Source organism: Pygocentrus nattereri, chromosome 23 (genome assembly GCF_015220715.1).
Source record: "Pygocentrus nattereri isolate fPygNat1 chromosome 23, fPygNat1.pri, whole genome shotgun sequence".
Classification (NCBI taxonomy): domain Eukaryota; kingdom Metazoa; phylum Chordata; class Actinopteri; order Characiformes; family Serrasalmidae; genus Pygocentrus; species Pygocentrus nattereri.
The window spans coordinates 5,544,834-5,572,274 of record NC_051233.1 but is presented as its reverse complement, the minus strand read 5'-3'; the positions used below and the strand labels follow the sequence as shown (position 1 = coordinate 5,572,274).

Here is a 27,441-nt window from a genome sequence, read left to right as displayed (position 1 = left end):
GCATTATTGTTAGGCATCACCTCTAGATTAGAGGCCAACAGTACATTGGGGTTTGGGCCAGGTTTGGGCTGATTTTTCACATACAGCATCAGGCTCAGGTTGGGCCTAGGTCTATGTGCTAACGAGTGTGACGTTAGAAATCTTGTTCTTTGGTGACTCTGTCTGTGTATTTGAATAGACGATGTACGGAGAAAGCACATTAACACATGAAGCAACCGAGCAGCTCTGCTAACACTGAGCACAGAAGCCAAAAGCCAGGCGGTAACGTACCCGGTAGGATAATGCAGTCTGTTCAGTCAAACACAATAAAGTTGACTGAGACGGACTCCGGGAGCAAATGGTACGTTTTTCGCTGCCTCTGTTCAGCTGGCCTGTGTCTCCACCCATATTGGGAAAGTAGTTGTGATTTTTTTTGTTTCAAATAGTCTAAAGTAACACAACGTAGGTCTGGTAGGAAAATACTGGGGCAGAAAGTGACAGAGGGCTTTGTGTCTGACTGCCACGGAGTCCGTAACCCCTTTTTTTGTGTAAGCAGAGCCTCTTTCACTGTGTTTGTTCACTAGCATGGCATTGTACACTCAGCGGTTATTGGGGTGTTATTATTTTTTTTTTGAGTATGAGTACAAGTAAATGAGCATGGTATCGACCCGATACCTGATACCTGATACCAGTATCAGTATCGATCAATCCCTGCTTGTAACAATAATAGAGTGTGGAGAACTGTAGCTACACTCATCCAAAACTAGATCAGTCCAGCGTTGAGAAGCAGTTTCTTTTGGCTCAAAATAATTCAAAGATTGCTTAAAGTCTTTGAGTGGACAAATTAATTCACTCAGCACAGAGTGCAAAAGCGTGCTGCCCTCGTTTTTGGGCTGCGGTGTTATTTAATTGAATGCAGCGATTCGAATTGATTCTTGCAATTGAAATCGATGCATCTGAATCACAGCCGCTGGGACTGCAGTAGGGTTGCCTGGCCAGTGGCTACAGCCTGCTGGAGTTTGCACAAGGAAAGCAGTTGCAGATGAAGTCTTAACAGTGGGTCTCAGAGTGTCAGCATGCTGTTACAGTCAGCGATTAACTTAATGTTGGTATTATGAAATGAAGCTCTTTTAGCTGTGCCCTCGAAAGACCCCAGTCAAAGTGCCACAAATAGCTATGATTTACACTGGGACACAGCTTTCCATTTGGTCTGTGTAGATAGCATATACACCGCCTGTTACAGCTATATGGCGCAGAGATAAGCTCCGCTTCTCGGGATGTTTTATGAATGCCAGCCACACTGATGGTCATATTTTGTCTTAGCAGTATCAGTTGCTTAGCGAGAACCCATGATGTATTGCATGCTAGCTCTTACAGTGCAGGGAAAGCATGATGCTGACTTAACCCAAGGCCCTACGAATGGAAAAGGGCTACAGGACTAATCTTAGCCTCTTATAGGCTTTAAAGGGTTGTGCGTGTTGCTTCTCAAAATAAACTTGAAAGAAATGGAAAAAGTCTTCACGTCAAGCGGAGATTTAAGACAAGAAAACCCGTATGCCTACGAAAAAAGCGCACAGCCACTTTGCTTAAACTGCTGAGTAAGGCCCTTGGATTTGACCTCATAAAAGGGTTATGAAAGCTCTAATCCTCAATTTACCCACATTATTTTCACTTAAGAACAACTTTCCGCAAGAAAAATGTTATTCAGTACCTTTTTTTTCTGGTTCGGGAAGAAAAAAAGAAGAAGCTGGAACAAACAGCTGAAATTGTTCTCTGGTTAAATCACAGACCATCGCTGACATTTCACAATTCACTATTTTTGCCCAAACATTCATGCGACGATTCCTGCCAAGCATTGTTTTGATAAGCGTATCAATTTACATAATATTTTCGATGCCTCAAACCCAGTGTTTGCAGCTATATTCCGACATGTACTACTGGCTGAGGCAGCGGCTGAGTGAGGCGCTTTTTCCCCCCCTGCTACAGCCTCAGTGTTTTGAGGCAAAACACAGAGAGGAAGTATGCGAGCAGTACCTTTTCCCGGCCCCAAGCATAGCCCCGCTCCGCCAGGGCCTGCGGGACGCTGCCAACCCAAGCCCTCCGTGGATGTTTGTGTAATCACATCTCTTCTTCTCTGACTGGAGCTGGAGGAACGATCCAGTGGCCACCAATTGCAGGCTATTTTCCACTTTGTAAAACATTATCAAGTAATGTCTTTTATGAATATCTAATGCGGTAAATGTCTGGAATCGGGATTTGGTCTTGGATTAGAGTTAGGATGTCTAAGTGCACGGGACATTTTGTTTTTGTTTTTTTTTAAAGCTCTTGTTCTGAAGGAATGCCTTCAAACTGAAGTGAAGCTGAATAATTGAACAGATATGTAGGTGCAGTTATGTATGGTAGTAATAACGTCACTGACATAGCACTGAAAGGTGGTTGTGTAACATCTCATCCAGTAAAGGTAGTAAAACACTTTTTATTCACAACAGTGGTGGACAGTAACTGAGTAACTGAGTAACTGAGTAAATGTAATTAGTTTCTGTACTTTAGTATTTTTGGTGTATCTGGACTGAAGTTTCTCCATTCTGGACTTTTTCCTTTCCCTCCACTACATTTCAGAGTCTAATATCCGACTTTTTCCTCCGCTACATTTTGAGAAATCTGTCGTTCCTTTTGGTTTCTGTGTGTATAAAAACGTAACATGTCAAAACGAAAGAAGCGCAAAGCCAGAGCACCAATCAGGGCCCAGCGGTCACTTTGTTTAGAGCTGGTTTTGACCTGTTGGTCATATCGACCCAGTGCAGCACGCGGTTCAACGTCAGCGCAGCAGCGTAAAACTTTGGGAGAGTCTGTTCAACATAAATGATGAACCAACCTAACTTTGTGTAAATAGAGCTCAATATAGAAATATGTCCACATATGCAGTCGAGACTGACGCGGCTTTTTTCTGAATTTCTACAAACACCATTTCATTTTATAGTAAATGAGTTTGGGCTGGTTTATGTTTATGAACAGACGCCTACAGATCAACATAGTAAAGGAGCTCATCTGTGATCCTGAGTTTAAAGCCAGTTTTTATTCAACTTAAACTTGGAACTAAGTTGTAAATAAATCTGAAACTGAAACTTTGCTTGTGTGTAAAAAGTGATTTCAGAGCCACTCGGTTCTCCCTGATGGAAACTGTTTACCTTCAGTGTTTTGTGCTTCTGATCATTTTAATAGACGTCAGCGTCACTAATTAATGACGTTCTATTAAAAGACTGGTTTACCAAGAGAGACGCTGGAGGACTTTCACCTGAAATGAGTTCATGAAGCCAGTCTGGTTATAAAAATGATAACAGGACATCAGAGCCAGAATTACTCTTTTAGTACTTTTACTTTATACTTAAGTACATTTGAAGGTAAATACTTTAGTACTTTTACTCAAGTGGAGGTTTAAAGGGAGGAACTTCTACTTTTACCGGAGGAATATTTTATCTTGAGTGTCTCTGCTTTAACTCAAGTACATGATTTGTCCACCACTGATTCTCAAACACTCAGTTTAAAACAGTGATTAACAAATGAAAGTTGAGACAGAAAATTCATGTCAGAAGCTGGTAAATAAGGATCTACCCTCAGCTTTATATTTGTGTATGAGTTTATCAGTATAACTTTGGCTGTTCTGGTAGCCACTTTTATTAGTTTGGTGAAATATCATGCAGTGGAATGTTCTGAACTCTGGAGACAGACTATACGAATCCAGTCCAACAATCAAGCCACTCTTCTTCCCGTAATAGTTTCTGGAGACCGCTCTAAAGTGTCCACATGTCTTTGCATCTTTGTTTGTGGTCACTGTGGACTATTTAGCTTGGTCTTAATCCACCGGCAGGGCTGTAGATGCAGCAACAGTAACGAGATGAGCTCCATCAGAGCAGTCAGAGTTACAGTCTGCCTACCAAAGTGTTGATGGGGTGTTCTTAATGATGTTATCAAATATATGTGAATGCTCTGTAATGTAGTTAGATAATAATCACCTGATGCTTTTGCACGTAGACCCTAGTGCAGTTAGGTAGAAGCCGTGCTGTTCAAATGCACCAGAGACTTCTTTTAGCTCATTTTAACTCACTTTGTCCTGCGCTGTCCCCCAGGCCTTGTTATCAGCTGCAAGAGCTGATGGGAAGGCGTGGCCCGCACCCCGAATGGTGGGAGGATAGGCGCAAGGCACACTCACCCTCCAGCAACTCTGTTTTTACTTTGTTTGCATAACAAAGTCCAAATTGCATGATGATATAAAGATGGCAGTGAAGAATGAAGCAGGAGATGCTGTGGAGAACCCACGGCGCTCAGGCTGTACTGACACTATACTGACTTGTGGTCACCAAACAACAGAGTGCTGCAGTGCCCTAAACAGCGTCCTCTGTAGAGCAGCAGAGGAGGCACTGCCACAGTATCATTCTCAGACATATGTAGTTGAAAATCATATTAATCAGCTAATAATTAAAAAATAATATTTTTTATATGTATATGCCGTCTATGACTCTCTCTCTCTCTCTCTCTCTCTCTCTCTCTCTCTCTCTCCATTTAGGAAAGCTCACCTGATCCTGAGGCGTGTTGACCGGATCAGCCTGCTCTGCCGCTCTCTGCTGCGGAGCGGCTACATCCAGAGCCGGACGGAGAGCGTGCCGTATGTGATGTGCCGAAGCGAGGAGGTGCGGCCGGCGGGCAGCGTGTGGCACAACTCGCTGCATGACACACGGCTGGCCTGCGTGGAGAAACTGCTGTCCGTCCAGCGCAACATATATGGCAAGTCCAAACTGCGGTGAGACACGGTCCGGACCTTTCGGACTTCTCCTCGACCTCTCGCTCACTCCGGTCTCTCAGTTGACTGTTCTTTTTTCTAAAAACCCATACGAAGTCTGAGACTGTTCAACCTTTTCACAAAAAGAGAGAAGGGGCTTTTTTTTCAATGCACGGCCCTTCAAACTGTTTTTTTTTTTTTTTTTCCAGCGAGGAGAAGCAGGTAGCATTAGCAGCCTGGAGAATAACAGCTGATTTGATTTCTACTTTTCTTTTGTAAGGACTCTGGTTGTGAGAGTGGCCAAAGCACTCTTACAAGCACGCTGAATAAAGGGATGCATCGAAACGACTTGATTCAAATGCGCGTCATTTCCACATTATTGAAATATGTTACTCCAACACAGTTTTGTCTTTTAGTCTATGAACTTCTGTGTGGATGTGATACAGTTTATGTGGAACTGATGTGCACTTTTGAATAAAGGAGTTTCAGTGGAGCGCTTTTTTCAGTGTAGGTGGACTCTATAGGACTGAATGTAAGGTTCCCATGTCATGGTGCTGCAAGTCTCAAACACCTGTTGGACGGCGAACCGAAACGACTTTCCAAACATATCTCTAGGGAAAACCCAGCAGGGCAGAGAACAAGTGACATTGAAACATCGAAACCACAAAGGCCTACATCATCTTAAAGGCAATGCAAAGGCCTGACGAATTATTCTGCCCAACATTTAAGGGACTTTTTGATGTCTGTACTTCACATCTACCCATCATTCTCCTTCATGAAGCTTCTCATATTCCCAGTCGGGCCCGACTGATATGAGCATTGTGTTTTCGATACAATACAGATTTTAAGGATGATGGCCGATGATTTTGGTCAATGTTTTTATAATTGTATTTGATTTGGAATACCACACTGTGCAAAAGTCAGAGACCGTTATTTCATTTATTTCATTTCTAATCAAAACAGACAAAATTATTTATTTTTCAGCCTCAGAAAAAAAAAAAGAAAACATATTTAACAGAAAATGTGACACATTTGTCCTTCCTATATTCACACAAGCAACTGCCCAAATACCCAATAATGAGGGCCCAAAATTCCTAAAAGAGATATTCCTGAGGAGAAAATCCTAAACGCATAAGAAAGGCAAAAGTTAAAAGAAATAATCAAAAATAAGTTTGAAAAAATGGAAAATGGACCCCCTGACATCCCCCTGCATAGACTTCATAGACTACCAAAACTGTCCCCTGTAGACAAACAGCACTAACAGCTTTCAAAACACTTTTTAGCTTCAGAAACAATCCAAAGATGTTTCTTCCCATTCGTCCACTGTGAGAAGACAACTCAGCATAAAAGGACGTGTAACTGATTAGAAGCCAATGCTGAGAAAAGGAGAAAAGAGCACTGTAGCTGGATATCTGAGATGTGCAGTATCGCTTTAAGATGAGTCTCTGATGAGCCTAAATGTGTTACTTCCACACAGAAGGTAAAAGTGGCCCAAATCTGATTTTCTGACCAAATCTGATTTATTTGTTTGGCTGTTCACATTGTCTTTTAAATGTGATCTGCATGTGATATCAGTCTGAACAGATCAGCTCCTAAACTGTCCAACATGGACAAAGGAACAGAGCTTCTGATGAGCCGCTGCTTCACGCAGCTCATCCAGAGGTAAACAATCACAACTGCCAACGACCGCCAGTCGCTCCCGGAGAGGTTTGCTTCATCTTCGCCACCATCATAAAGCTTCATTGACTGACAGCTGGGCTCATCACCCAGAATGTCTTCCAGCTCGCTGTAAAAAGGCTGCGGCTGTTTCTGAGGTTCATGTCCTTGGCTTCTTTAAACTTTCAGATCTCTAACTGTTCTTTGATGCTACAGCCTCGCTCTCCTACAGCCATCACTCACTTTGAACACGTGAGTGGTTTGGATAAATCTTTTCTACATTTTTGTTTTACAAAACCATCACCTCAAATGTTTATGAGTCTCAACAGTGCAAAATTATGATGAATGAGGGGTTGGAATGATGTAAAAGTAGCATGAATTCTGATCTGGCAGTTCAGCCTGAGTTGCATTGCTGCATTTGGGATACGTGTTGGATTTCAGTACCACATATAATCAAATTCAGTTTTGCTGTTCACACTGACACACAGACGTATCTGTCACATATCAAGAAAAGATCAGGTTTGGTCCACTTTTATCTGCTGTATGAACAAAGCCTGAGAGTACTTGGATTGTGAGAAGCAGAAAATGTTACCATATTCTAAGACTGAACTTTGGAGGTGTGAAAAATAACTTTGAAAAACTGAAAGCAAGTGTCCTGAAAAGAGGATAAGCTGTAGTAGTGTGGTCCTGCTAAAAACTTGATCATATTTCGTTGCTGAGGCTTAAACATGTTTTCCGCTTTTTGTCCCGACAGTGAAAAATTGATCAATTTATTCATTATACGTTTGTTACAGAATTGAAATCGGTGAAGGGCGACCTCTGACTTTTGCACAGTACCGTAACTCCACATGGCCAAAAGTCTAAAACCTTCCAGGTGAGCACGGGAAGCTTTGTATGTCCATGGAAGTGTCAAAGTCCTTTTAGCGGCCTAGTACTTTTGAAAACGGCCCTTCATTCAAATGTGTCACATAGCCGCCCATGAATAAATAATGTCACCTCAACAGAAAGTTTAGGATACTCAACAGTCTAGGTTTGGACACATGTTTTTCAGTGAGGTTGCCCAGTTTAGCCTGTATTGCTTTACAGCCCCTGTAAAGATTGGCATAAGGGCATTCGAGCAAGCAGATCTTCAGAGAATGAATGATTCCCATCACATTATAAATGTCTGTACATTACAAAATGAATCTAGACACTCTGATCAGGCACAACATTAAAACCACCTCCTTGTTTTTACACTTACTGTCCATTTTGTCGGCTCCACTGACCATATAGGAGCACTCTGTAGTTCAATCACAGACTGTAGTCCATTTGTTTCTCTTCATACTTTGTTATCCCCCTTTCACCCTGTTCTTCAATGGTCAGAACCCCCCAGAGGACTACAACAGAGCAGTGGTACTTGGGTGGTGAATCATTCTCAGCACTGCGGTAACAATGATGTGGTGGTTGTGTGTTGCGCTGGTATGAGTGGATGAGACACAGCAGTGCTGCTGGAGTTTTTAAACACTTTGTCCACTCACTGTCCACTCAATTAGACACTCCTACCTTGTTGAGCCACCTTGTTTTTGGTTGGTGGTCTGGTGTTTAAAAACTCCAGCAGCACTGCTGTGTCTGATCCACTTAAACCAGCACAACACACACTTACACACCACCACCACGCCAGTTTTACTATAGTGCTGAGAATGACCCACCACCCAAATAACACTCTGGGGGTTCTGACCATTGAAGAAGGGGGGCTCAGAGAGTATTCAGAGAAACAGATGGACTAACTGCTCCCATATGCTCAGTGGAGATGATAAAAAGTGTAGAAACAAGTAAATGTCGCTGATTATCGACAGCAGTGTTATCAATATCAATAAATCCATGGAACATTAATATCGACCCATTTCATGGGCTAAATGATATATCGGCTGGGCCCTGATTCACAGACAGGCCTTTTAAACGCAAGCTACCCCACTTTAATGCTCGAGATGTGTTCATGCCTGTCACAGATCTCCAGCATCATAACCTGTAGTGGTTGTGTATTGCGGGATTGTAAAGGGATGCGAGTGAGTATATAAAAAAAAGTGTAGCCCATCAGCTTGTGAACTGGTACAGGATTGTAGTGTATTATTAAAATCTATTTTATAACTGATGGTATGGGCTAAGTGAGCGTAGTAGAAAATATACAAATTGTTACATGACAGAATCAACCGAAAGGTTATTAGCCTCAACACATTATTTTGAGTAATTTCCATTTCATGTTATATCAATTGTGATAGTAAATTATACTATTGTACAGAAAATTGTAAATACAGTATGTACCAAGTCATTATGATTGTCTTTTTTGGGGAAAGATCTATTAAATATGTATACTGAAAATCTGAACCTTTGATTTTTATATTTATTGATTATATATATGATATGTGATTTGATATTTATTTTTATACACCCAATTGACGACTAGTGTTTTGTTACTACTGTAAGCATGCTGAGAGAATTCATCACAAGACGGAGAAGGAATTTCGTCCACACCTGTCTGGATGTTTTTAAAGAAGAGCTCTTTTTGGTGCCATGTAGACCTCCTTTCAAAAAGGTTTTATATAGTAAAACCACATAAAACACATGCGTCTTTAATCTAAGAACTGTTTAAAGAAGTAAAGAACCCTTTAATCATGCAAAGAGTTCTTTGAGTGTTCATGGTCCTATATAGAACCGTTTTCCTTACTAAATAACCCTTAAAGAACCATGTTTTTTAAGAGAGTGGATCGGTTGGCTCTAACCTGGAGAGAAAGTACTTCTGATCACAGTCTATTGCCAGGGAAAATGATGAGAAAATGGTAGCTATGTAATGTGGTAACACTTTCTATGAATGTCATGTTTGTTAGCATCTATAAACACTTTCATAACATGTTATAATGCATTCATAAGGCATTAAAAACATGGCTGTAAATATTTATAAAAATGCATTACATGTTATAGCCATGCTTATTATGCATTAGGAACTGTTAATGTAATGCATTATAAGTACTGTTCATAACACATTATAAGAGCTCAAGTTGCATTAGTACTGTACTATACTGTACAAAAGCCCCCTCCAGTGTTAAAACACACCAAAACACACAATAAAGCTCATTACAGGCTTCGAATGACAGATTTTAAACTAATGCTGCCATCAGTGTTTTACCCAATGTGGGAAAGTCAATGTACACCACTGTTAATGTGCACCACCGTTAGCCTGGCACTGACTTAAGTGCAGTGCGAGAACGAATTACAATGACAGCACTCTACTATCTCGCCTCGTCCTCTCCAGACCTTTCACAGTAACTTTACATTGTGTGATGTCAGAGGGGGATCAGGGGAGGGGCTGATGGGTACTTGCTTTGCTGTGTAATGTAATGTTTAAAGTGGCAGTGCTGGGTAAGAAAAGCACATTGTAGCAGTGATTCTAGGCTGGACGGCCTGTTTGGAGCATCTGAATATTCAGGACTGAAGCCCTGAAGATGCAGCTCTAACAGCACCAGCAGTGAGAAATAAAATCTCAGGCTATAAATATTCGTCTGTATTTGTCTTTACGCTCTCCAAACGGACTTTTTTAGCTCTGACAGTATAACATGTTATTAAAACTACTTATAATGCATTATATTAATTAATTCATTTGTAATGTATAATAAACATGGCTATAAAGTGTTATTCAGTGTACTTAATTTTTATAATTATTTATATCCATGATTATGACACTTATGAATGCATTATAACATGTTATGAATGTGTTTATAGATGCTTACAAATGTGACATTCCTAGAAAGTGTTACCAATTATGTTGAATTAAAAAGCATCATTGTCCTAAAGGCATGGGCCAGTTCTGAAGGTAAGGCTGTTTCTGCTTCATTGTACTGCTGTTGGATCTTTACGCTACTACATTTTCAGCAAAACAGGCTTCGCTATATCCACCGTGTGCTCGTAACGTTTTATCCTTGATAATATTCCATTCATTCCTACCCTTAACTGTGCTTCCCAAACATCTCTTCATTCCTGTCGTCAGCACACATGCCTAACGTCGTAAAGCTGCTCGCGTCAGGCCGCAGCCTCTGGTCCTGCCAAGCTGCCAATTGAAAGGCAGTGTCATTGCAGTAAATCATCTGTCAGTGCTACCTCAGCGGACCCTTTCGGATGGCTACATCTGCTCCACTCCTGTCCCGTGCTACAGGGATGCACTTTTCCAGGCACATACTGAACTCCTTGGGGAAGCCCAGCGTCTTCTCTGATGTAGAACGTCAGTCATCGGATACTCTGCCACATATTGAAAAGCTTCTTTTTTACAGACTGCTCTCCAGGCTTGATTCTCGATTATGTCATTATCGTTTAAGCAGTGCACAGACTGGAATGGATAGGAGGCTGTTTATAGTTGAGTGTGACCGTCCAAAAACGGAAAGTGGCAATAAGATTAGAGGAGGAGATTTGGTCACTTTATTTGGACAGTACCTGGAAACAGAAAGTTAAGTTTTAAATTATTAACAAAATTTCTAGTGAGACTCAAGTGCTATGAGTAGGTGTAGCTTTATTGTTGCAGCACAATTGATCACACTCAGCCCCCTTTTACCCTGTTCTTCAGTGGCCAGGACCCCCATGGACCCTCACAGAGCAGGTGCTTTTTGGGTGGTGGATCATTCTCAGCACTGCCATAGTGGTGGTGTGTTAGTGTGTGTTGTGTTGGTATGAGTGGATCAGACACAGGAGTTTTAAACACTGTGTCCACTCACTGTCCACTCTATTAGATGCTCCTACCTCATCGGTCCACCTTGTAGATGTAAAGTCAGAGACGACAGCTCATCTGCTGCTGCACAGTTTGTGTTGGTCGTCCTCTAGTCCTTCATCAGTGGTCACAGGACGCTGTTGGCTGGATATTTTGGTTGGTGGACTATTCTCAGTCCAGCAGTGACACTGAGGTGATTAAAAACTCCAGCAGCTCTGCTCTCTGATCCGCTCAGACCAGCACAACACACACTAACACACCACCACCGCGTCAGTGTTACTGCAGTGCTGAGAATGTTCCACCACTTTGCATGTTTAGGGCTCTAGACAGAATCATTTTCTTCACAAAAGAACCTTTGAAGGACCATCATTGTAAGTGTGTACTGTTCATTTGATGAATTTATGTATTGCAACAAAACACAAAATGTAACCTGTGCCAACATTACAGCATATTTTATAACACCAAATATGTAGAAATGATAACCTAATTTGCCAAAATAATGCAATCAGTGATTGTAACGGATGTCATTTGTCTTCTTGTCACATATGGTTTGACTGAAGTGCTCAAAGTTTTCCGAACAACTACAAAGAATGAAATGAAGGAAGATGAAAGTATGAAAATGCTCAAGTATAATTTGACTTGGCATAAAAACTATAACAGATCACACGCATCTAATGTACAGTGCGTCAACCGGAAAAGTACATTTACCTTAAAGAATGCACTCCAGCAGTAAATACATCAATGATGCATGATATGGTTTGCATTTTCAACTGGCGTCAAGCTGCGGCTTCTGTACAGTGCAGCGTATCATGCCAGTACTATTTAGTATTAATAACTCATGAACTTGAGTCCCAAAACGTGGAGGAATGGTCACCACATGTAGAGATGAGAATAGCAGCGGTTACAGTGGGAGATTCCTAAACCCAATCCACCCCCCTGCCCCCCCTTGGTTCTACTGCTCTAGAACAGCAGGAGAGAACGAATTTCAGCATATAGGACACTGCACTGTATTCATTACAGTCTTTTCATAATGCTTTTGGTTTTGTTTATGCAGTGAAGCAGGCGCAGTTGTGGAAAAAATAGGGGGACTTAGTGGGACTTAGGCGAATTTGTATCTTTTGTATGATCATATTTGATGCTTATTCTAGCCTAAACACCAGCATGTATAGCTTGCAACAGACTTGCAAGTAACATCCTGTAATGTCTGTTAGACTGTTAGCTACCTGCTGGCCTAGTTTTAGTGAGGGCAGCATATATACACACACTCACCGGCCACTTTATTAGGTTTATTAGGTACACCTGTTCAGTTACTGGGTCGGTATGACCAACAGGTCAAAACCAGCTCTAAACAAAGTGACCGCTGGGCCCTGATTGGTGCTCTGGCTTTGTGCTTCTTTCGTTTTTAACGTGTTACATTTTTATGCACACAGAAACCAAAAGGAACGACAGATTTCTCAAAATGTAGGAGGAAAAAGTCGGATATTAGACTCTGAAATGTAGTGGAGTGAAAGGAAAAAGTCGCCCAGAAATGGAGAAACTTCAGTACAGATACACCAAAAATACTAAAGTACAGAAACTAATTACATTTACTCAGTTACTCCGTTACTGTCCACCACTGCCTAGATTGCCTGCTTTAAAGACCTCAGAGATCTATGGGCAGCATGAGGGTGGGGTAGGGACAGGGATCTAGGAGGTTGCTAGCCATTTTTTCCAAATCTTTTATTACACACGTCTATAATCCAAGAATATCTCAGCCAATTTGCATTGAAATCTCTGTAGTTCCTGAATAATAAGCCTTAGTGTGTAATACTGCAGTCAACTTTGGGCAGTCTTGGGCTGGAGGTTAGGGATCTGGCCCTGTGACCGGAAGGTTGCTGGTTCAATCCCCAGGGCCGACAGTCCATGACTGAGGTGTCCTTGAGCAAGACACCTAACCCCCAATTGCTCCCCGGGCGCCGTGGATAGGGCTGCCCACCGCTCCGGGCAAGTGTGCTCACTGCCCCCTAGTGTGTATGTGGTGTTTCACTTGCATGGATGGGTTAAATGCGGAGATGGAGTTTCCCTGGTTGTGGGATCAAAACAGTATCACTTAATAACTTAACTTAACTTGCTAGATTACAGACAAAGGACACTTTCCACCACGCGTGGATTTTCACGAAACATGGGATTTTCCGAAGACATTAAATCAACATAAATGTACTGGACAACACCTGCAGGCTTTATAGTTAACCAGTGTTTTATTTATGCACAATACATGACAGAGAAATAAACCATTTACTCATTTCATTCAGCATTTTTAATTCATCTACCAAAACATGATACATCAGGTATGTTCGCAATGATCCAGAGCACCAAAAGTATAAGTGTGACCATGAAAATAACATAAAAAGCACAGAGTAATAAAATAATAAAAGGAAGTGTGGTATGTGCCCAAAAAAGTGCTTTTAATTGAGGGCATGTCCAGAGTGGAAATCTCCAGAGGCACCGAATGGATTATGGGTACAGATTCAGTGTTAGCGGACGGATATGCTACATGAAAGAGAGGAATGACCATAGATGAATTCCGGTTTTGCGGATTTGTGAAGGAGCTAGTGCTAAACTGGGATTGAAGAATGTTGCGATAAATTGTTGGGCTACGTTTCATGTTGCCATTCAGTGCAGTAAATGTGAGGAGCAGGTTTTGATGTCGAACCGTGGGTGAGAACGTTTTAAAGGAAAACTGCAAACGGGACGTCCCGGGACCAAAAGACAACTCACCAAAGCATTTCGCCAGGAGTGAAAAGGACGCTAGCAGGGCCTCAAAGGCGTTGCACTGAAGTAATGTAACTTTTTGCTGATTTTATTATTCGTATCCCATTGAAAAACGCCAGCTGCCCTTTACGCTGTGTCCCTTTCATGTGATATGGTCCAATTTTATTATCCTTCTCCCAAAGTTCCCTTTTCCGAGACGCAAGTTTTGCCTAGCAAGCTGTGTAGTCATGCATAATCATGAGGAAATTTGAGTCGTAATGCACGTCCACATTTTTCCTCTGTTTTATGTTTAGTTTAGATACAGTTCTGTGGGTGGGATTGGGGGGTGGGGTTAATCACTGGGGCTAACTTTTGAAGCTCTAGGACTCCCATCAAGAAGTGGACTTTGGGAGAGAAAGAGTGACTCATGCAGGCCGACCGGCTGCCAAACAGCCACACGAGGTGCACTGTGCGGGTGTGTACACATTTTCACACCTGGACAAACACCGCGGAGGGCCCGGGGGGCCAGCGCACCCCCCTCATTCATCCATTCATCCATTCATCCACCTGTTCACCTCTCAGGCCTCTCAACACCTGCTGCTACTGAACGCTGGCTCCCTCCTGTCCACAGCTGTTCGCTGTCAAGAGCTGTACAGTCAGATCACTGAGTTTCACATCGAGCTGGACCTTTTTAGAGGCACGGATTCAACTGCATCAATTTTGGAATCAATTCTATAATATCCAACGATGTATGTTCATTTTTGGCCAGAATAACACTTGCTAAATCATGCTCGTTCCTCCAGTCAGCGTAGTTTTAGAAATAACTCAAAGAATAATCAAATCAAAGCGAATCATAATGTTCTGATGGGCTTAAAATAAAATACTTACATTCCAGTTTTTACCTAAACTTGATGTGAACTCATCCTCCTATATGTTTAAAATGTAGCATTTCACTTCTCAGGTTTTTTTTTTTTGGACGTAACTCAGTAAATGCAGGTCGCATGTTTGATTCAAAAACAAAGATTTGCCCAGTTTACGGAAAACTGAACAGGGAATTCCGGCCTAACTGTTGTATATACTCAGTTATATACAGCCAAGTGAAGTTTTCCAGTGGTGGGCATTTAATGTGTCACTTGTCAAGTTCTGTGTTACTGTTGAACTCGATTTGGTATCCTTTTTGTGTTTTCATCCACCCCACGCTCTTCTCTTATATTCCACCATGTCAATAAAGAGATGCACTGTGGAGGGTAATAAATACAGGCGGGATATTCAGCCTTCAGGCTTTCCTCCGCATCCTTTCTCCTTCAAGCTACATCATCAGAAGGCGTTAAAACAGTAAACCTCTAGGCTGCAGCAGCACCACTGCAGACACATTTTCCATTTCGTCTAGAATATTTCGCACATGCTGATATCTCATTAAGCCTTCATTGGGAATTGTGCTTGTTGTCCCTTTACACGTACTGCACTGCATGGCAATCAATAAAATGGTTTTAGAGCCAAAAAAGTATAGCATAAATGTATAGGTACGTATAGGCACACATGATTGTGAAAAAAAAAAGTTCTAAAACTGTCAGAATTTGGAGATTTTATCCAAGGAACTTGTGCACATGTAACTTCTGATAGAGTTTGACGTGAACAGAGAAGTTTCCCGATTTCGTTTTCTCGCGGTGAGGCTAGTTTTTTCTTTGCGCTGGGACGGCGGATTGGAAAACAAAGGATAAAACATGAAATATCAGAGCCCCCTTACGACCAACCATGTCCTTTTTTGTTAATGTTTATAAGACCAATGTAAAAATAACTTACATGAACATTCAAAATATAACTTAAAAAAGTATAACACTCTCAATAAATAGTTCTACTATGTACACCATAACATATTGCTAAGAGACGCAAATCACTAAAATACCAAAAAATATTGAAGCAGCAAACATTACAGGCATGAGGTACAGCAAGAGATCCTGTGGTGTCTGTGTGTGTGTGTATGTGTGTTCTTGTATTGCTATACTGGTGAGGAATATGACTACATGACTATCATTTTTGTATGTGTTGTTTTCACTACAATTCCTTTTTTTTATTTGAAAAAGAGCAGAAAAAAATGCCTTTTGGATATTGAGGTTACGGTTAGGGCTAGGTTTAGTTTTAGGCGTAGTATTATTTAGCTACACTAACACACAAATCAATAGAAACCTATGGATGCCCTCATATGTATAGCAAGACAAACGTGTGTGTGTGTGTGTGTGTGTGTGTACAGCAGAGTGTGTCAAACATCCCGTCAGAAACGTCATTTAGCGAACACATATGGCTTTAGAGACAGCACCCTTTTCGGTAAGGGGTCGAAGCAGAAGATTAGACCGGAAAAGCAACAAAACGCTTCAGTGTAGAATTTTCCAGGCATTTTGGTTTGTGCATCTGTAGACAGCAATGAAGAAAAAAGACCAAAAAAAAAACCCAAAACAAAACCAAATAAGAAGGATCCACGTGGAAAGATGGTGCGTTTGCTGTCCCAGCGGTCAATCTGAAGTCCAGATGATAGATTGGCAAGTTGTTTTAAGTTGGCGTGATCGTTGGCAACATGTAATGATTGCTGATGAGTCTCTCTTTCTAAGCAATAAAATGTTCCATTGAGAGTATTGGTATCTGGAGTACAATAACATATCTTCTTTATAATAGCAACATAATACATTTCTTCTCTCAGGACTATATAACAAACAAAATCTGTATAGAATTCTTTAAGTCCACTCTTGGTATAGTACGTGTTTCCACTTTACATTAAACTGGCTTCTTTCTCGAGTGAAATAGCTCCTAAACCTTCTGAAAGTCTTGTTTTTTCCTTTTTTTTTTCCTTTTTTTCTTTTTTGTTTGGTGGCAAGGATCCTTCATCGCAAAATATCCTTCATAGTCTTTGTGCCAAATACGAGATGGCGGATATCAAAAACATCAGAGCGAAAACGAAAGAGAAAATCAACGGACAGTTGAAAAAAAAAAAAAAGTACATATACAACATATACCATACAATATTCCAAGAGTCTTATTATAGTTTGAACAATACATATATTAAAGCCAGTTTTCGCAGATAAAGTCTTGTCCGTTCTTTTAAAGGCGCACGAATCCGACAGAATCTACGATGAGTGTAAGTGTCACATTCGACAGCTGCTCTATTCTGCTCTCTGCAGTAACATCAGGTGCCAAGCTAGTGGGACTACAGAGAAAGACGAAAACCACAAATAGAGGCATATAGCAACACCATATCTTTTTTTTCTGTCTTTTTTTTAAACTCTTTTTTTTTTTTAACTTTTTTTAAAGTTTGACTGTTTTACAATAGCAGCGTTTCTAAAGGTTTTGACTTTTTCCTTTAATGGCTACTCAAAAGTGCAGTAACTGAGGTCATTAATACAAATACTGATTACCGGTACATAAAATGAGATTTTTTTTCTGATCTTTTGTCTTTTTTTTAGAAATTGAAAGGAAGGAAAATGCACATTTGTGACGAAAAGCACGTCGAAAAATAAATTCAACCTCTCGTGATAAGCCTGTCTGACACGTGACGTATGTACAGTGACATTCACTTCAACTCTACTCAACGTTTGCTACACCCACATTTTTCAGGAAATCTTCACTGGTGGTGGTATATTGTGGTTCGGGTTTGGAAAAACAGTACAGTGCCTTAGTAAAGGGATCTTAATTGACAGACGATGATCTCTTTAAAACTGGAGGGACAGATTAGGCTAGTTAGCGTAGCTTCCTGCTCTGTCTGATGGATTTCTGTTAGGTCACTTGGTTAAGTCAGGGTCTTGCTACCAAGTACAACTAAAAATCTGTGAGTAGTGCGAGAGGACAGGGGTCAACAGCTATAGTAAAATATGTTAAACTGTCAATGCTAATTTTAGAGAACGTATATTATACAGAACTCCTTATATAATGATGAGTCTAGAGCAGGGGTGGCCAAACCTTTGTCCCAAGAGGTCAAGTTTGTGGTTCCTGACCAGCTCCTCAAGGCCTTCTAGACAGGCCACTTTTTTCCTTCATCCCTGTGTATTGGGAGTTGAGTTGGAGTAAAAATATGGACCATTTGGAGGCCCTGGCAACCGGATTGATAACCACTACAAGAAAACTGAGGGCTTTAAGGAGCGCGGCTTGGTTTGACTTTGTTAGATTTTATTAGATTACACTGCATATTTTGTTCTTAAAAATGCTTCAAATACAAAATTGTAAAAGAATTTAAGGTGGGTCAAATCAAAAGCCCTTGCAGGCCAAAGTATGGGCAACGTTGGGCAGCCCTGACTAAGAGTGCCAATATCAGTAAGACAATAAAGGGAGGTGGAATGCACTGTAAGTCAAACTAACCTATCGGTAAATCTTTATCTTTCTACAATCTGCTAAATTTTGAGGTTTTATTTGTAAAGGATGGACATAAAGTAAAACAGTTCAATGACAGTTAATGCCTATAGCATTTCCATGATGCAAAGACTCCAAATGCAATTACACGTAATCTCTCCCTTGAGCTAGTTTATATACTTGGCACAAGTTCAGTAATACACTCTGGGCAAAATGTCATTCGTTCACTTGGCAATTATAGTATTGTTTGATGGTTACTCCTTCATAATAATAAAGATACAGTATGTGTAATAACTTTAGGATCAAGCAAGTTATCGTTTGAACCTCTACAGTTCTTTTTGAACATTTCAAGAGATCCAACACAGAGACTGAAATGACCACTTCGGTTTGAATGTAGACTAAGAGTCTTCACTACTTTCCCATCCAAGGAGAGAGAACTGGACACTAATTTGGCCTCGTACAAGCTCTCAGATGAGTGGGGGCTGAACGGTGCCTGGTAACCTGCTCTGTACATTCAAGAAGTATTCGTGTCATAACCTACATTCTTGAGGTCATTGATGTATTCTTGAAGAATCACTATATTGGCTTAATTTGAGGACGGTCAGAAAACTCTGACCCTATGCTGTGTAGTATGAGCTAGCATAAGTAGGCATAAGTTGAGACATGGCATGAGGAGGTAAATGTTAAGGCAGACTGCACTCCATCTGACATCACTGGCTTACTGTCTGCAGATTCAGATGGCAAAGTAGCAGCAAGAGTAGCAGCAACATTAACAGCAGTCATGCTAACACTGGTAGCACGTTAACCTTTGTGTTGTTTTTAAAGTTAATCAGATCCACTGGCCTCTCTTACCATAATTGTCAATGAATGAATAAGACAATTTACATTTACAGGACAAAAGGTGCCAAAGGGGATCTTCGGGACAACACCATAGAACTGAGGTCTTCAAATCTGGACCTCATATCCAGTTTGCAGTCCTGGAGTTTGTAATCCCTGGTAGGTAGGATGCCAGGTGGCCAATCCAGTGATTAGAAAATGCTGGACCAGAAACTAGATTCAAGGTTTTGATTTGAAAACCCCTGACCAAAAAGAACTACTTTTGGTTGACTAAAGCTATGGTTCTCAAATTTTCCCTCAGCGCCCCCCAAATGGTCTTCACTTTTGCTCAATCCCAAATCCCAGCACATAAGCAAGAATGTGGACCACCTGGAGGTCCTTGAGGGCTGGTTCTAAAACCACTATGTTAATTAAACCAAAGGTTGTTATTATATGTTAAAGGATTTTGGATCAAGTTTCCAGTCCAGTGGACAGTCTTGGGGTCCCTGAAGCCTGGCTTGAGATCCACTAGCCTTAAGAACCATTCATGACAGAACTATCCATTGCAAGGTTCCTTGTGAAAGTGGTTCTCTGTAGCAATGCCATAGAGCTACCACTTCTTGTCCCCTAAAATACCTCTCAGTTGATTGGCTTTGGTTGTTTTTTTTTTGTTTTGTTTTTTTCCAGATCCAGAAGGGTTCACTGAAATGTTCTTTAGGGAACCAAATATGGATCCATAGAAGAACAGCTTTTGGTTCCCTAAAGAAGCTTTCAGTGGCGTGGCTTTGAATGTTTCTTCATGAACCATTCATTGAAATGTTGATTGTGGAGCCAAAGGTGTTTCAGAAATTCTTTCTGGCTCCCTAAAGAACCTTTCAACAGAGTGGCTTCAAGAGTTTCTTCAGGAAACATCCACTGTAATGTTCTTTAGGGAACCAAAGCTGTTTTATTTGCTCAATGCCATAAAAGAACCCCTTCTGGCTCCTTAAAGAACTTTTGAATTCATTTTCAATGACCATTTTTTAGAGAACAAAAAGTGGTTCTTCTATGCTATCCTTCCAGAAAACCCTTATTGGGATGTTATTATTAAGGGTGTATTCCATAAGTTTCTGGGAAAATGACAAAGCACGCCAATGTTTACCTGTTCAGGTGTTGATGGCTTGGCTGTTTAGGTAGCAACTAAAGCCCCCTTTGAGCTTTTTTGAACACGTAAGATTATGTTAGAATCAAATGAATGAACTCTGAAATCACCTCTCGAAACTGCCTGTATGTTAAGCGACCACTACAGCTCAACTGCATTCTCCTGCATCCTGGCATTTTCAGAGACACGGGACACATTCCCAGTATAAGCAGACAGAGGGCACACGCCCTTTACTCTCACTGGGACATCCAGCCCCCCCTTACCAACCCACAAGCTTGTACAGAGAAACTTATAAACGTCGAACGAATTAAAGCCCTCGTCTGTCTTTTGGCATAGTTTTCCTTTCACTTTTCGGACAAACTGTTCTGTCCTCATATGTTTTCCTTTGTTTTTTTCCCCTCTTTTTTGGTGCATGTGCATGTGTTTGTGAATTGCTGCAGGTTTTTTTTTTTTTTCCGCTTTACTTTGGTCTTAAAAAAGACATTTCAATAAAATGAACATTGAAAGCTGGCACAGAAAGGCATGCTTTTCTCTTCTTTTTTTTCTATGAGTGATGAGAGAGATCATTCCTTCAACAAATGGGTCGACGCTCGTGCCCACATTGTTGGTCCTACGTATTTTTTTCTTTTTTTATACATTTTTTTCCTTCCCATAGAGGTGGAGATGGGACACCTTCCAAAAAAGTGACGGAGGACTGCAGGCAGACGTTGACGTTGGATGAGTGCGATGGCTGGGACAGAAGAGGTACGCTTGTGAAGCAGCATATCTGAAACAATGTCTTGCTCTCTACCCAGTCTGTAGCTGGGTTCGCCGTGGCCTCGCTCTCAGCCCAGGGAGTACACGCTCTCCCCTTTTCTGTTCTCGGGGGCGTTGGGGTCCCGGCAGGCACACTCACTATGCACGTCGCAGGATGACGGAAACAGGATCACCTGGACAGGACGAGAAATGAAATATGTCTCATATTGGTTCGTTCTGCTTCCAGCTTCACGGTTCCATTCAGCCATCTCAAAGTAAATTAGCATTTGATAATACTGCATAAAACATAGAATGAACCTACTTTATATATAAATATATATAAATAACAATAACACAAAATCAAGTCGTAATTTAAGACTCAACTGGTAAAAACATGGCTTTTTAGTGCATAATTGTTATTTAATGGGTAACTAAAATTTGAGATAAAAAAAAATTTGACATAAAAAAAAATAAAATGAGGCATTATGTTTGCACAGGCCACTTTTTTGCTTGTTTTAATAATGTTAAATACACCAAAAATGTAATTATGTCTTAAAATGTGCAGACGTAGACGATGATGCTGTCTGTAGATGACGTGTAATTTGACCAGGGACGCTCAAACGTTTTCAAATGGCCATCTATCCCAAACTGATACGGTTGCAGGAGATGGAAAAAACATTTTTAACTTTAAAATGGAAGTGAAAATGGAAAAGATTTCAACTGGCCCATTCATTTCCAAAAATCGTCACACAATGTAAAAGCCAGCTAGCACTTTCAAATTGTGTAAAAATGAATAACTACATAAAAAAATAAATAAATAAAATAGAGATGTTTTGTCCTGACAGCAACAGTTAATTTTTATCTGTAAAAGACTGCAACCGCTTGGTGAGCTAGTTAATATAGGCCAAAGTTAGACACACAGTTGCCACAAGTCATGACACAATTTCGACAAGTCATGCTATATTAGCTAGGCCATAGAAGTTACTACAGAAGTTACTACTTTATTTTAACCTCGCTTCTGCAGGACATTTTATAAAAGCAACAAGGAAAAACGAATGGTAGGGAAGCTATTCAGCAATTGTAAGTTTATGCTATGCTTGGAAAGCCTTTGCTTGGCTGGTAGGGTATTGGTGGTAACCTATTCAGCATTAGCTTTGACTTATTCCAGCTGCCTTGACACATATACATGTTTACTTCTTATAATGTGGCACTGCAGAAGGAGAATCACAAATGTAGGCATAATTCTATATTAAGAACTCAGAATTAATGGGTTAACCACACTATAAGATCTTCACTCTGCAACAGATGAAAGTGATTTTGTTCCTTAAGAGTAAGTCCTATATAAATGGTTCACTTTAAGTTTTCATTATTTGTTCCACCATTTATAATCGCTGGTTACGACACCATCGCCCGAGTGCCCTGTGCTGGTGAAACTGCTGTGATTGCTCAATCACAAGGAAGCACCGGACCGTTTGGGCTGGGATAGCAGAGCGGCTGCTGGCCAGCCGTCACCGGCAACAGCTGCCTGGCACGGGGAAGCTGGAAGCGTCAACTGCTTGAAAAATTGATGAGCCCCTCGGATGGGATTGAAAATAGACTTTGAATGTCGTTTTGCCCACGCCCAGTGGCACTTGACGTCACAGTTTAATGTTGGCAGTGCGTCACTGACACCAGCTGCTGCGATGTCGCCTCCCCGGGGGGAAGGCCTCAGCTGCTTTTTGACATCAACTGCATCTCCAGTCGCTCAAAACTAGGACCACATGTGCCCCTCACACTAGCACATTCATAACACAGTTGTGGCTGCAGCCTAAGTGCTCCAACAGCCTGTCTTAATCATGAAGAGCAAGGGTATTTACGCTCAGACAACCAAAGCCATGGGCAAAACAAGTTCTAACAACATGACAGCATTCATTTATGCATCATCACTGCATATGGATGCATTAGGAATACCTAGAAACTTGTATATATGTAAAACCTTCCTTGTCTCCATGCTCAGTGGTCATTTTATCTGGCACACCTACCATATAGGTGATATTACTGACTACGGCCTGTCTGTTGTTGCAGATACATTGTCAGGCATCCTTTCCAGTAGCCTGTCCATCAATGAAAATGGAAAAAGGACCACCACTAAGCAGATACTATTTGGGTAGTGGACCGTTCTCAACACAGATACAAAATTCTATGTGTGTTGCACTGGTGTAAGGCAACTCCTGACCTAATTAACTGGCAACCCTGTGTACATCAATTTTGCCCAAGACAAGGCAAGGGAACAGCTAGAACCAGCAAAATAAATAGAAGCTGAGGCATGAGGCAAATAATGCTGAATGAAGTTCACTGGTATTATAAAGAGATGTAATTGGGAAATCTGACTCCAAGCCAAACTCAAATGTTTCTGGACAATCTCATAAAAGCTAATACCAAATCACTTCTCTAAAGCAGGAGTGATATGGACAGAGCTTTGGAAAGGGAAAGTTAGCCCAGGAGGAGTGATGTTTATCACTACGCAACAGTGGAGAAACATGTTTCGGTGAGGGATCGCCCCTTACGTGTACTTCCCAGAACCTCCTTACTTGCGAAACCTTTACGAGCAAAGAGTTGCAGACGTATCAAAGCCAGCTGCCAATCGTCTGAGTGGCATTTCCTCTGTCTAAGTGAAGCCTTCTCTCTCTTTACATAACCCCAAAACTACTCATTCCTCCAAAGTCTGCTTTTATCTGCTTTTTAAGCCACTGTTCTATTTTCGGATCCTACGGAGACAGTTATGAATTCACTTGATGCTCAGTCCTTAGTCCAGTAATGAACGGAGGATAATGTACATTTGTGTCTCAAGCCATCTCTTCAGTCCTGCCTGCCAATTCTTTTTTAACTGGTCTGTAGACTGAACAAGTTTGTTCAAACTAACAATTCTCCAACAAAATTCTGTCTGAACCCGACTGTAGCCTGACAATCTTTGGTGAACCTCATGGTACCCCTACAATGGCTGAACCTGATTGTTACCTGACAAATTTTGTCTGAAACCAACCGCAGCCCAATAAAATTGTGTTTGAATCTGACTATAGACTGACAAAGTTCTGGGATCCTGACTCTATGCTGCCAAATTCTGTCAGAAGGCAACTGCCCTCCCTTCAAAAATTCTGAACCTGACCATAGCATAACGAAATTCTGTCTGAGCCCAACTGAAGCCTGGTAATCTTTGGTGAACCCCATGGTACTCCAACAAAATAACAACTGAATCTAACTATAACCTGACAAACGTTGGTCTAAACCCAACTATATCCCAACAAAATTCAGTTTGAACCTGAATATAGGCTGACAAATTTCTGTAAACCTGACTGTACCCTGCCAAAATTCTATCTGAACCTGACCACAGCATGACACAATTCTTTAAACCTGGCTGTAGACTGATGTAATTGTCTGAACCCAACACTAGACCAATAAAATTATATCTGAACCTGATTAGTGCTTGAAATAATTCTTTAAACCTGGCTGTAGACTGATATAATTGTCTGAACCCAACAGTAGAGCAACAAATTTCTGTTTGAATCTGGCTGTAGCCCACAAAATCATTTAAATTTCACCACAGCCCAATGAAACACTTCAAACCTGACTGTACAAAATATGTCTGAACCTGACAGCAGACCAAAAAAAAACCTGTCAAAATCTGACTATTGACCAAAAGAATTCTGTCTAAACTTTGACCATAGACTAACAAAGTTATCCAAACTTGATTTCAGCCCAGTATAATTCTGCCTGTAGCATGATGACATTCATTCTCAACTTAACTGTACCCTGATCAAATTTTTACCCATCAATAACAACTGACGAGAAACAAATTTATTAATTAATAGCTATTTAAAATTAAGTTGCAATTCCACTGTAATTGATTCATCAATGGCTTTTAACATTTTAAACAATTTTAGTCAAGATAAACTTTTCATAGGTTCTCATGGGGCAGTCGTGGGCTGGAGGTCAGGGAACCAGCCTTGTGACTGGAAGGTCACCGGTTCGATCCCCAGAGCCGACAGCACATGACTGAGGCGTCCTTGAGCAAGACACCTAACCCCCAACTGCTCCCTGGGCGTTGTGGATTGGGCTGCCCACCGCTCTGGGCAAGTGTGCTCACTAGTGTGTATGTGGTGTTTCACTTCACGGATGGGTTAAATGCGGAGGTGAAAATTCCCCGTTGTGGGACTAATAAGGGTCACTTCTTAAACGTAAAGTTTTCTGAAGTTCTCGTCCTGACTTTGTAGACGATAGTGAACCTTGCTGCCAGAACTCGAGAGACTCTAGTGCACCAGATGAATTTTTTTTTTTAAATTAACAAAAGAAGTGGGGGGAATTCTAAAGCAGGGTAAATGCAGGTCAAAAATCTGTAAAACGTCAGACGTAGAGTATATGAAATGTGAAATATTTTCCTGACCCAGGGCCGACAAATATTTGAGAAATGTCCAAATCCAACCAAATTCGAATGTGAACAGTCATGTCCCATCAAATCTGGATAAACATTTCAGTCTCTACTTTCTATCTGCCTTTGGTTTCCCTCATCGTCGTTTCACCCTTCTCTCCGAGTTCTTACTGAGCTCCTTCAAACTCTGCTTCTTTATCTCCACATCATCCTGCAATGGTGGGTGGCAAATTTGAAATGGTTTCCTCTGACCTTGACCTTAGGGTGGCGGTCCAGCTGCCACATCTGGCCCTGATCGGGGGGCACCCAGAGGGGGGCCTGGGAATGTCTGTATAGAGCTGAGGCCATTCTCGAACACACACATACAGAAAACAGTTCTTTGACAGGCTGTGTACGTCCACAACCCACTACACACACCTCCCAGGACCGGCGGGCTTACGCATCTACGTGTCAGTGCGCAGTTAAAGTTAAAGAGGAGTGGAGTCAGGGGGCTGGAGACAGGGGGATACACAGAGAGTTCCAGAACCTGGGGCTACACTGGATACACAAGGCTGCTCCCTTAATAAACCGTGGTCCAACTTCTTTCCAAATGGTTTAAGTATAAAAACTTACATTCTTAAAATGTATGAAACAAAATTGAAAAATCATTGTACTGCAGGGTCAAAGTCACTTACAGTTATTGTTATAGCATTGCTAGTCATTTGAATGAATTACATAATTGTTACACAATTAAATACTTTGCATTCTGTATGGACGGTTTCAAGTCTGCATTTCTGAATTTGTCTCTTTGCGACAAAAAGACATAAAGGATGTGTACAAAACAAATTTAACTCATGATGCCGTGTCTACTTATAAATGCACTATGAATCAAAAGTTTACAATCCATAGAATTGGTGTGCTTTTTCAATAAGATGCTAATAAGCTGAGATAATATTTTTTATAAAATTACAGATTACACATTTCAGGTTCTGAAAGGATCACACAAAGCAATTGCAAAATGATTGATTAGCACAATAAAAGGTTGTCTAACATAAAAACCATATATAAAAGGAATGTGTTCTCACAGTGAAAGTGCTTGGTCCATTCTCATTCAGAATAACAGCAAAGTGTGCAGCCTTAGTCAACATTAGCGCTCCGCACGAATGAGCAGGCGAGCCATTAAATCTGTGGGGAGTGGAGTCATTGGGGACTTGTAGCCTCAGTGGTGGGGGAAACCTTGTTGTGAAACTCTCAGAAACTCTCCAACTCTGGCAATTTGGGCCGAGGCCCCATGCCTTCCTCTCCCTTACCTCGCCCCCACCTTGCCAGCTCTACTCTGCCGTCAAGAGAGCAGGGGGATTAAAGGAAAGAATTTGGCCAGCTGAACAGCTCATTTGGCGATGGGGTTTTTATAGCTGTAAACATTGCGTGGCAACTCCGACATACGTTGATAATTAAGTCTTATAAAAAGGTACGAGAGGCATGCTCGCCACGGCCGAAAATGCAAAACTCCACGTGCTGGCCCCCGGAGATGCTCCCCCCCCGTCTGATTTATTGCCTTGGCAGGGTCTTGAGGACCACAAGCAAGAAAAAAAAAAACCCACACTTTAGACATCTTTAAAAGCAATGGCTGCCGAGGCAGTTTATTTGGCTGTCTTGTTCGCTAATTGACAAGGTCGATTCTATCGACAGAGCTAGTGGTGTGCGTTAAAGCTTTACGCAGGTATTGACTCTTCCATAATTTTGTGCAGCAGGGAACATCCTGCATTTAGAAGGGGTAGTTTTAAATCAGGGTCTTATGCGTTTGCTTGGCTTAAGGTCTATTCTAGTGTTGCAATTCAGTGACCAATTGATCTGCAATCTCAGCCCGACCTGTTTTCGTCATATTTGTTCATCCATGCAAGATGCCAACATGAAAACTGATGCAGTTCAGTTTGAACTTTGCCTTCACTTCTCTCGTGAAGAGGTTTCATGTTTTCAGACACTGCAGAATCCCCAAAAGCAACCACATCTATCCACAGCGCATGGGAGACATACACTGTGTCAGTGTTAATTTGTCAGAAAGGCAGCTCTGAAATTCCACGCAAACATTCTCTTATTGATATTTACCCGAGCCCGCGTATTTGTTTAGCCTTTTCCTCCCTTTAAATTGGTGT

General features: G+C 41.2%; 2 protein-coding genes across 4 annotated transcripts in view; one reads left to right on the top strand and one right to left on the bottom strand.

The window, feature by feature from the left end:
- Nucleotides 1–5,745, top strand: part of LOC108442885 (astrotactin-2) — a 759,455-nt gene extending 753,710 nt beyond the window's left edge. For both annotated transcript variants that reach the window (XM_037533175.1, XM_037533174.1), the window contains exon 23: nt 4,544–5,745. In XM_037533175.1, the coding sequence (XP_037389072.1) occupies nt 4,544–4,781 (238 nt within the window). In that variant the 3' untranslated portion in view covers nt 4,782–5,745. The remainder of the gene's footprint in view (nt 1–4,543) is intronic.
- A 7,612-nt stretch (nt 5,746–13,357) lies between these two features.
- Nucleotides 13,358–27,441, bottom strand: part of pappaa (pregnancy-associated plasma protein A, pappalysin 1a) — a 154,457-nt gene continuing 140,373 nt past the window's right edge. For both annotated transcript variants that reach the window (XM_017723163.2, XM_037533561.1), the window contains exon 23: nt 13,358–21,095. In XM_017723163.2, the coding sequence (XP_017578652.2) occupies nt 20,991–21,095 (105 nt within the window). In that variant the 3' untranslated portion in view covers nt 13,358–20,990. The remainder of the gene's footprint in view (nt 21,096–27,441) is intronic.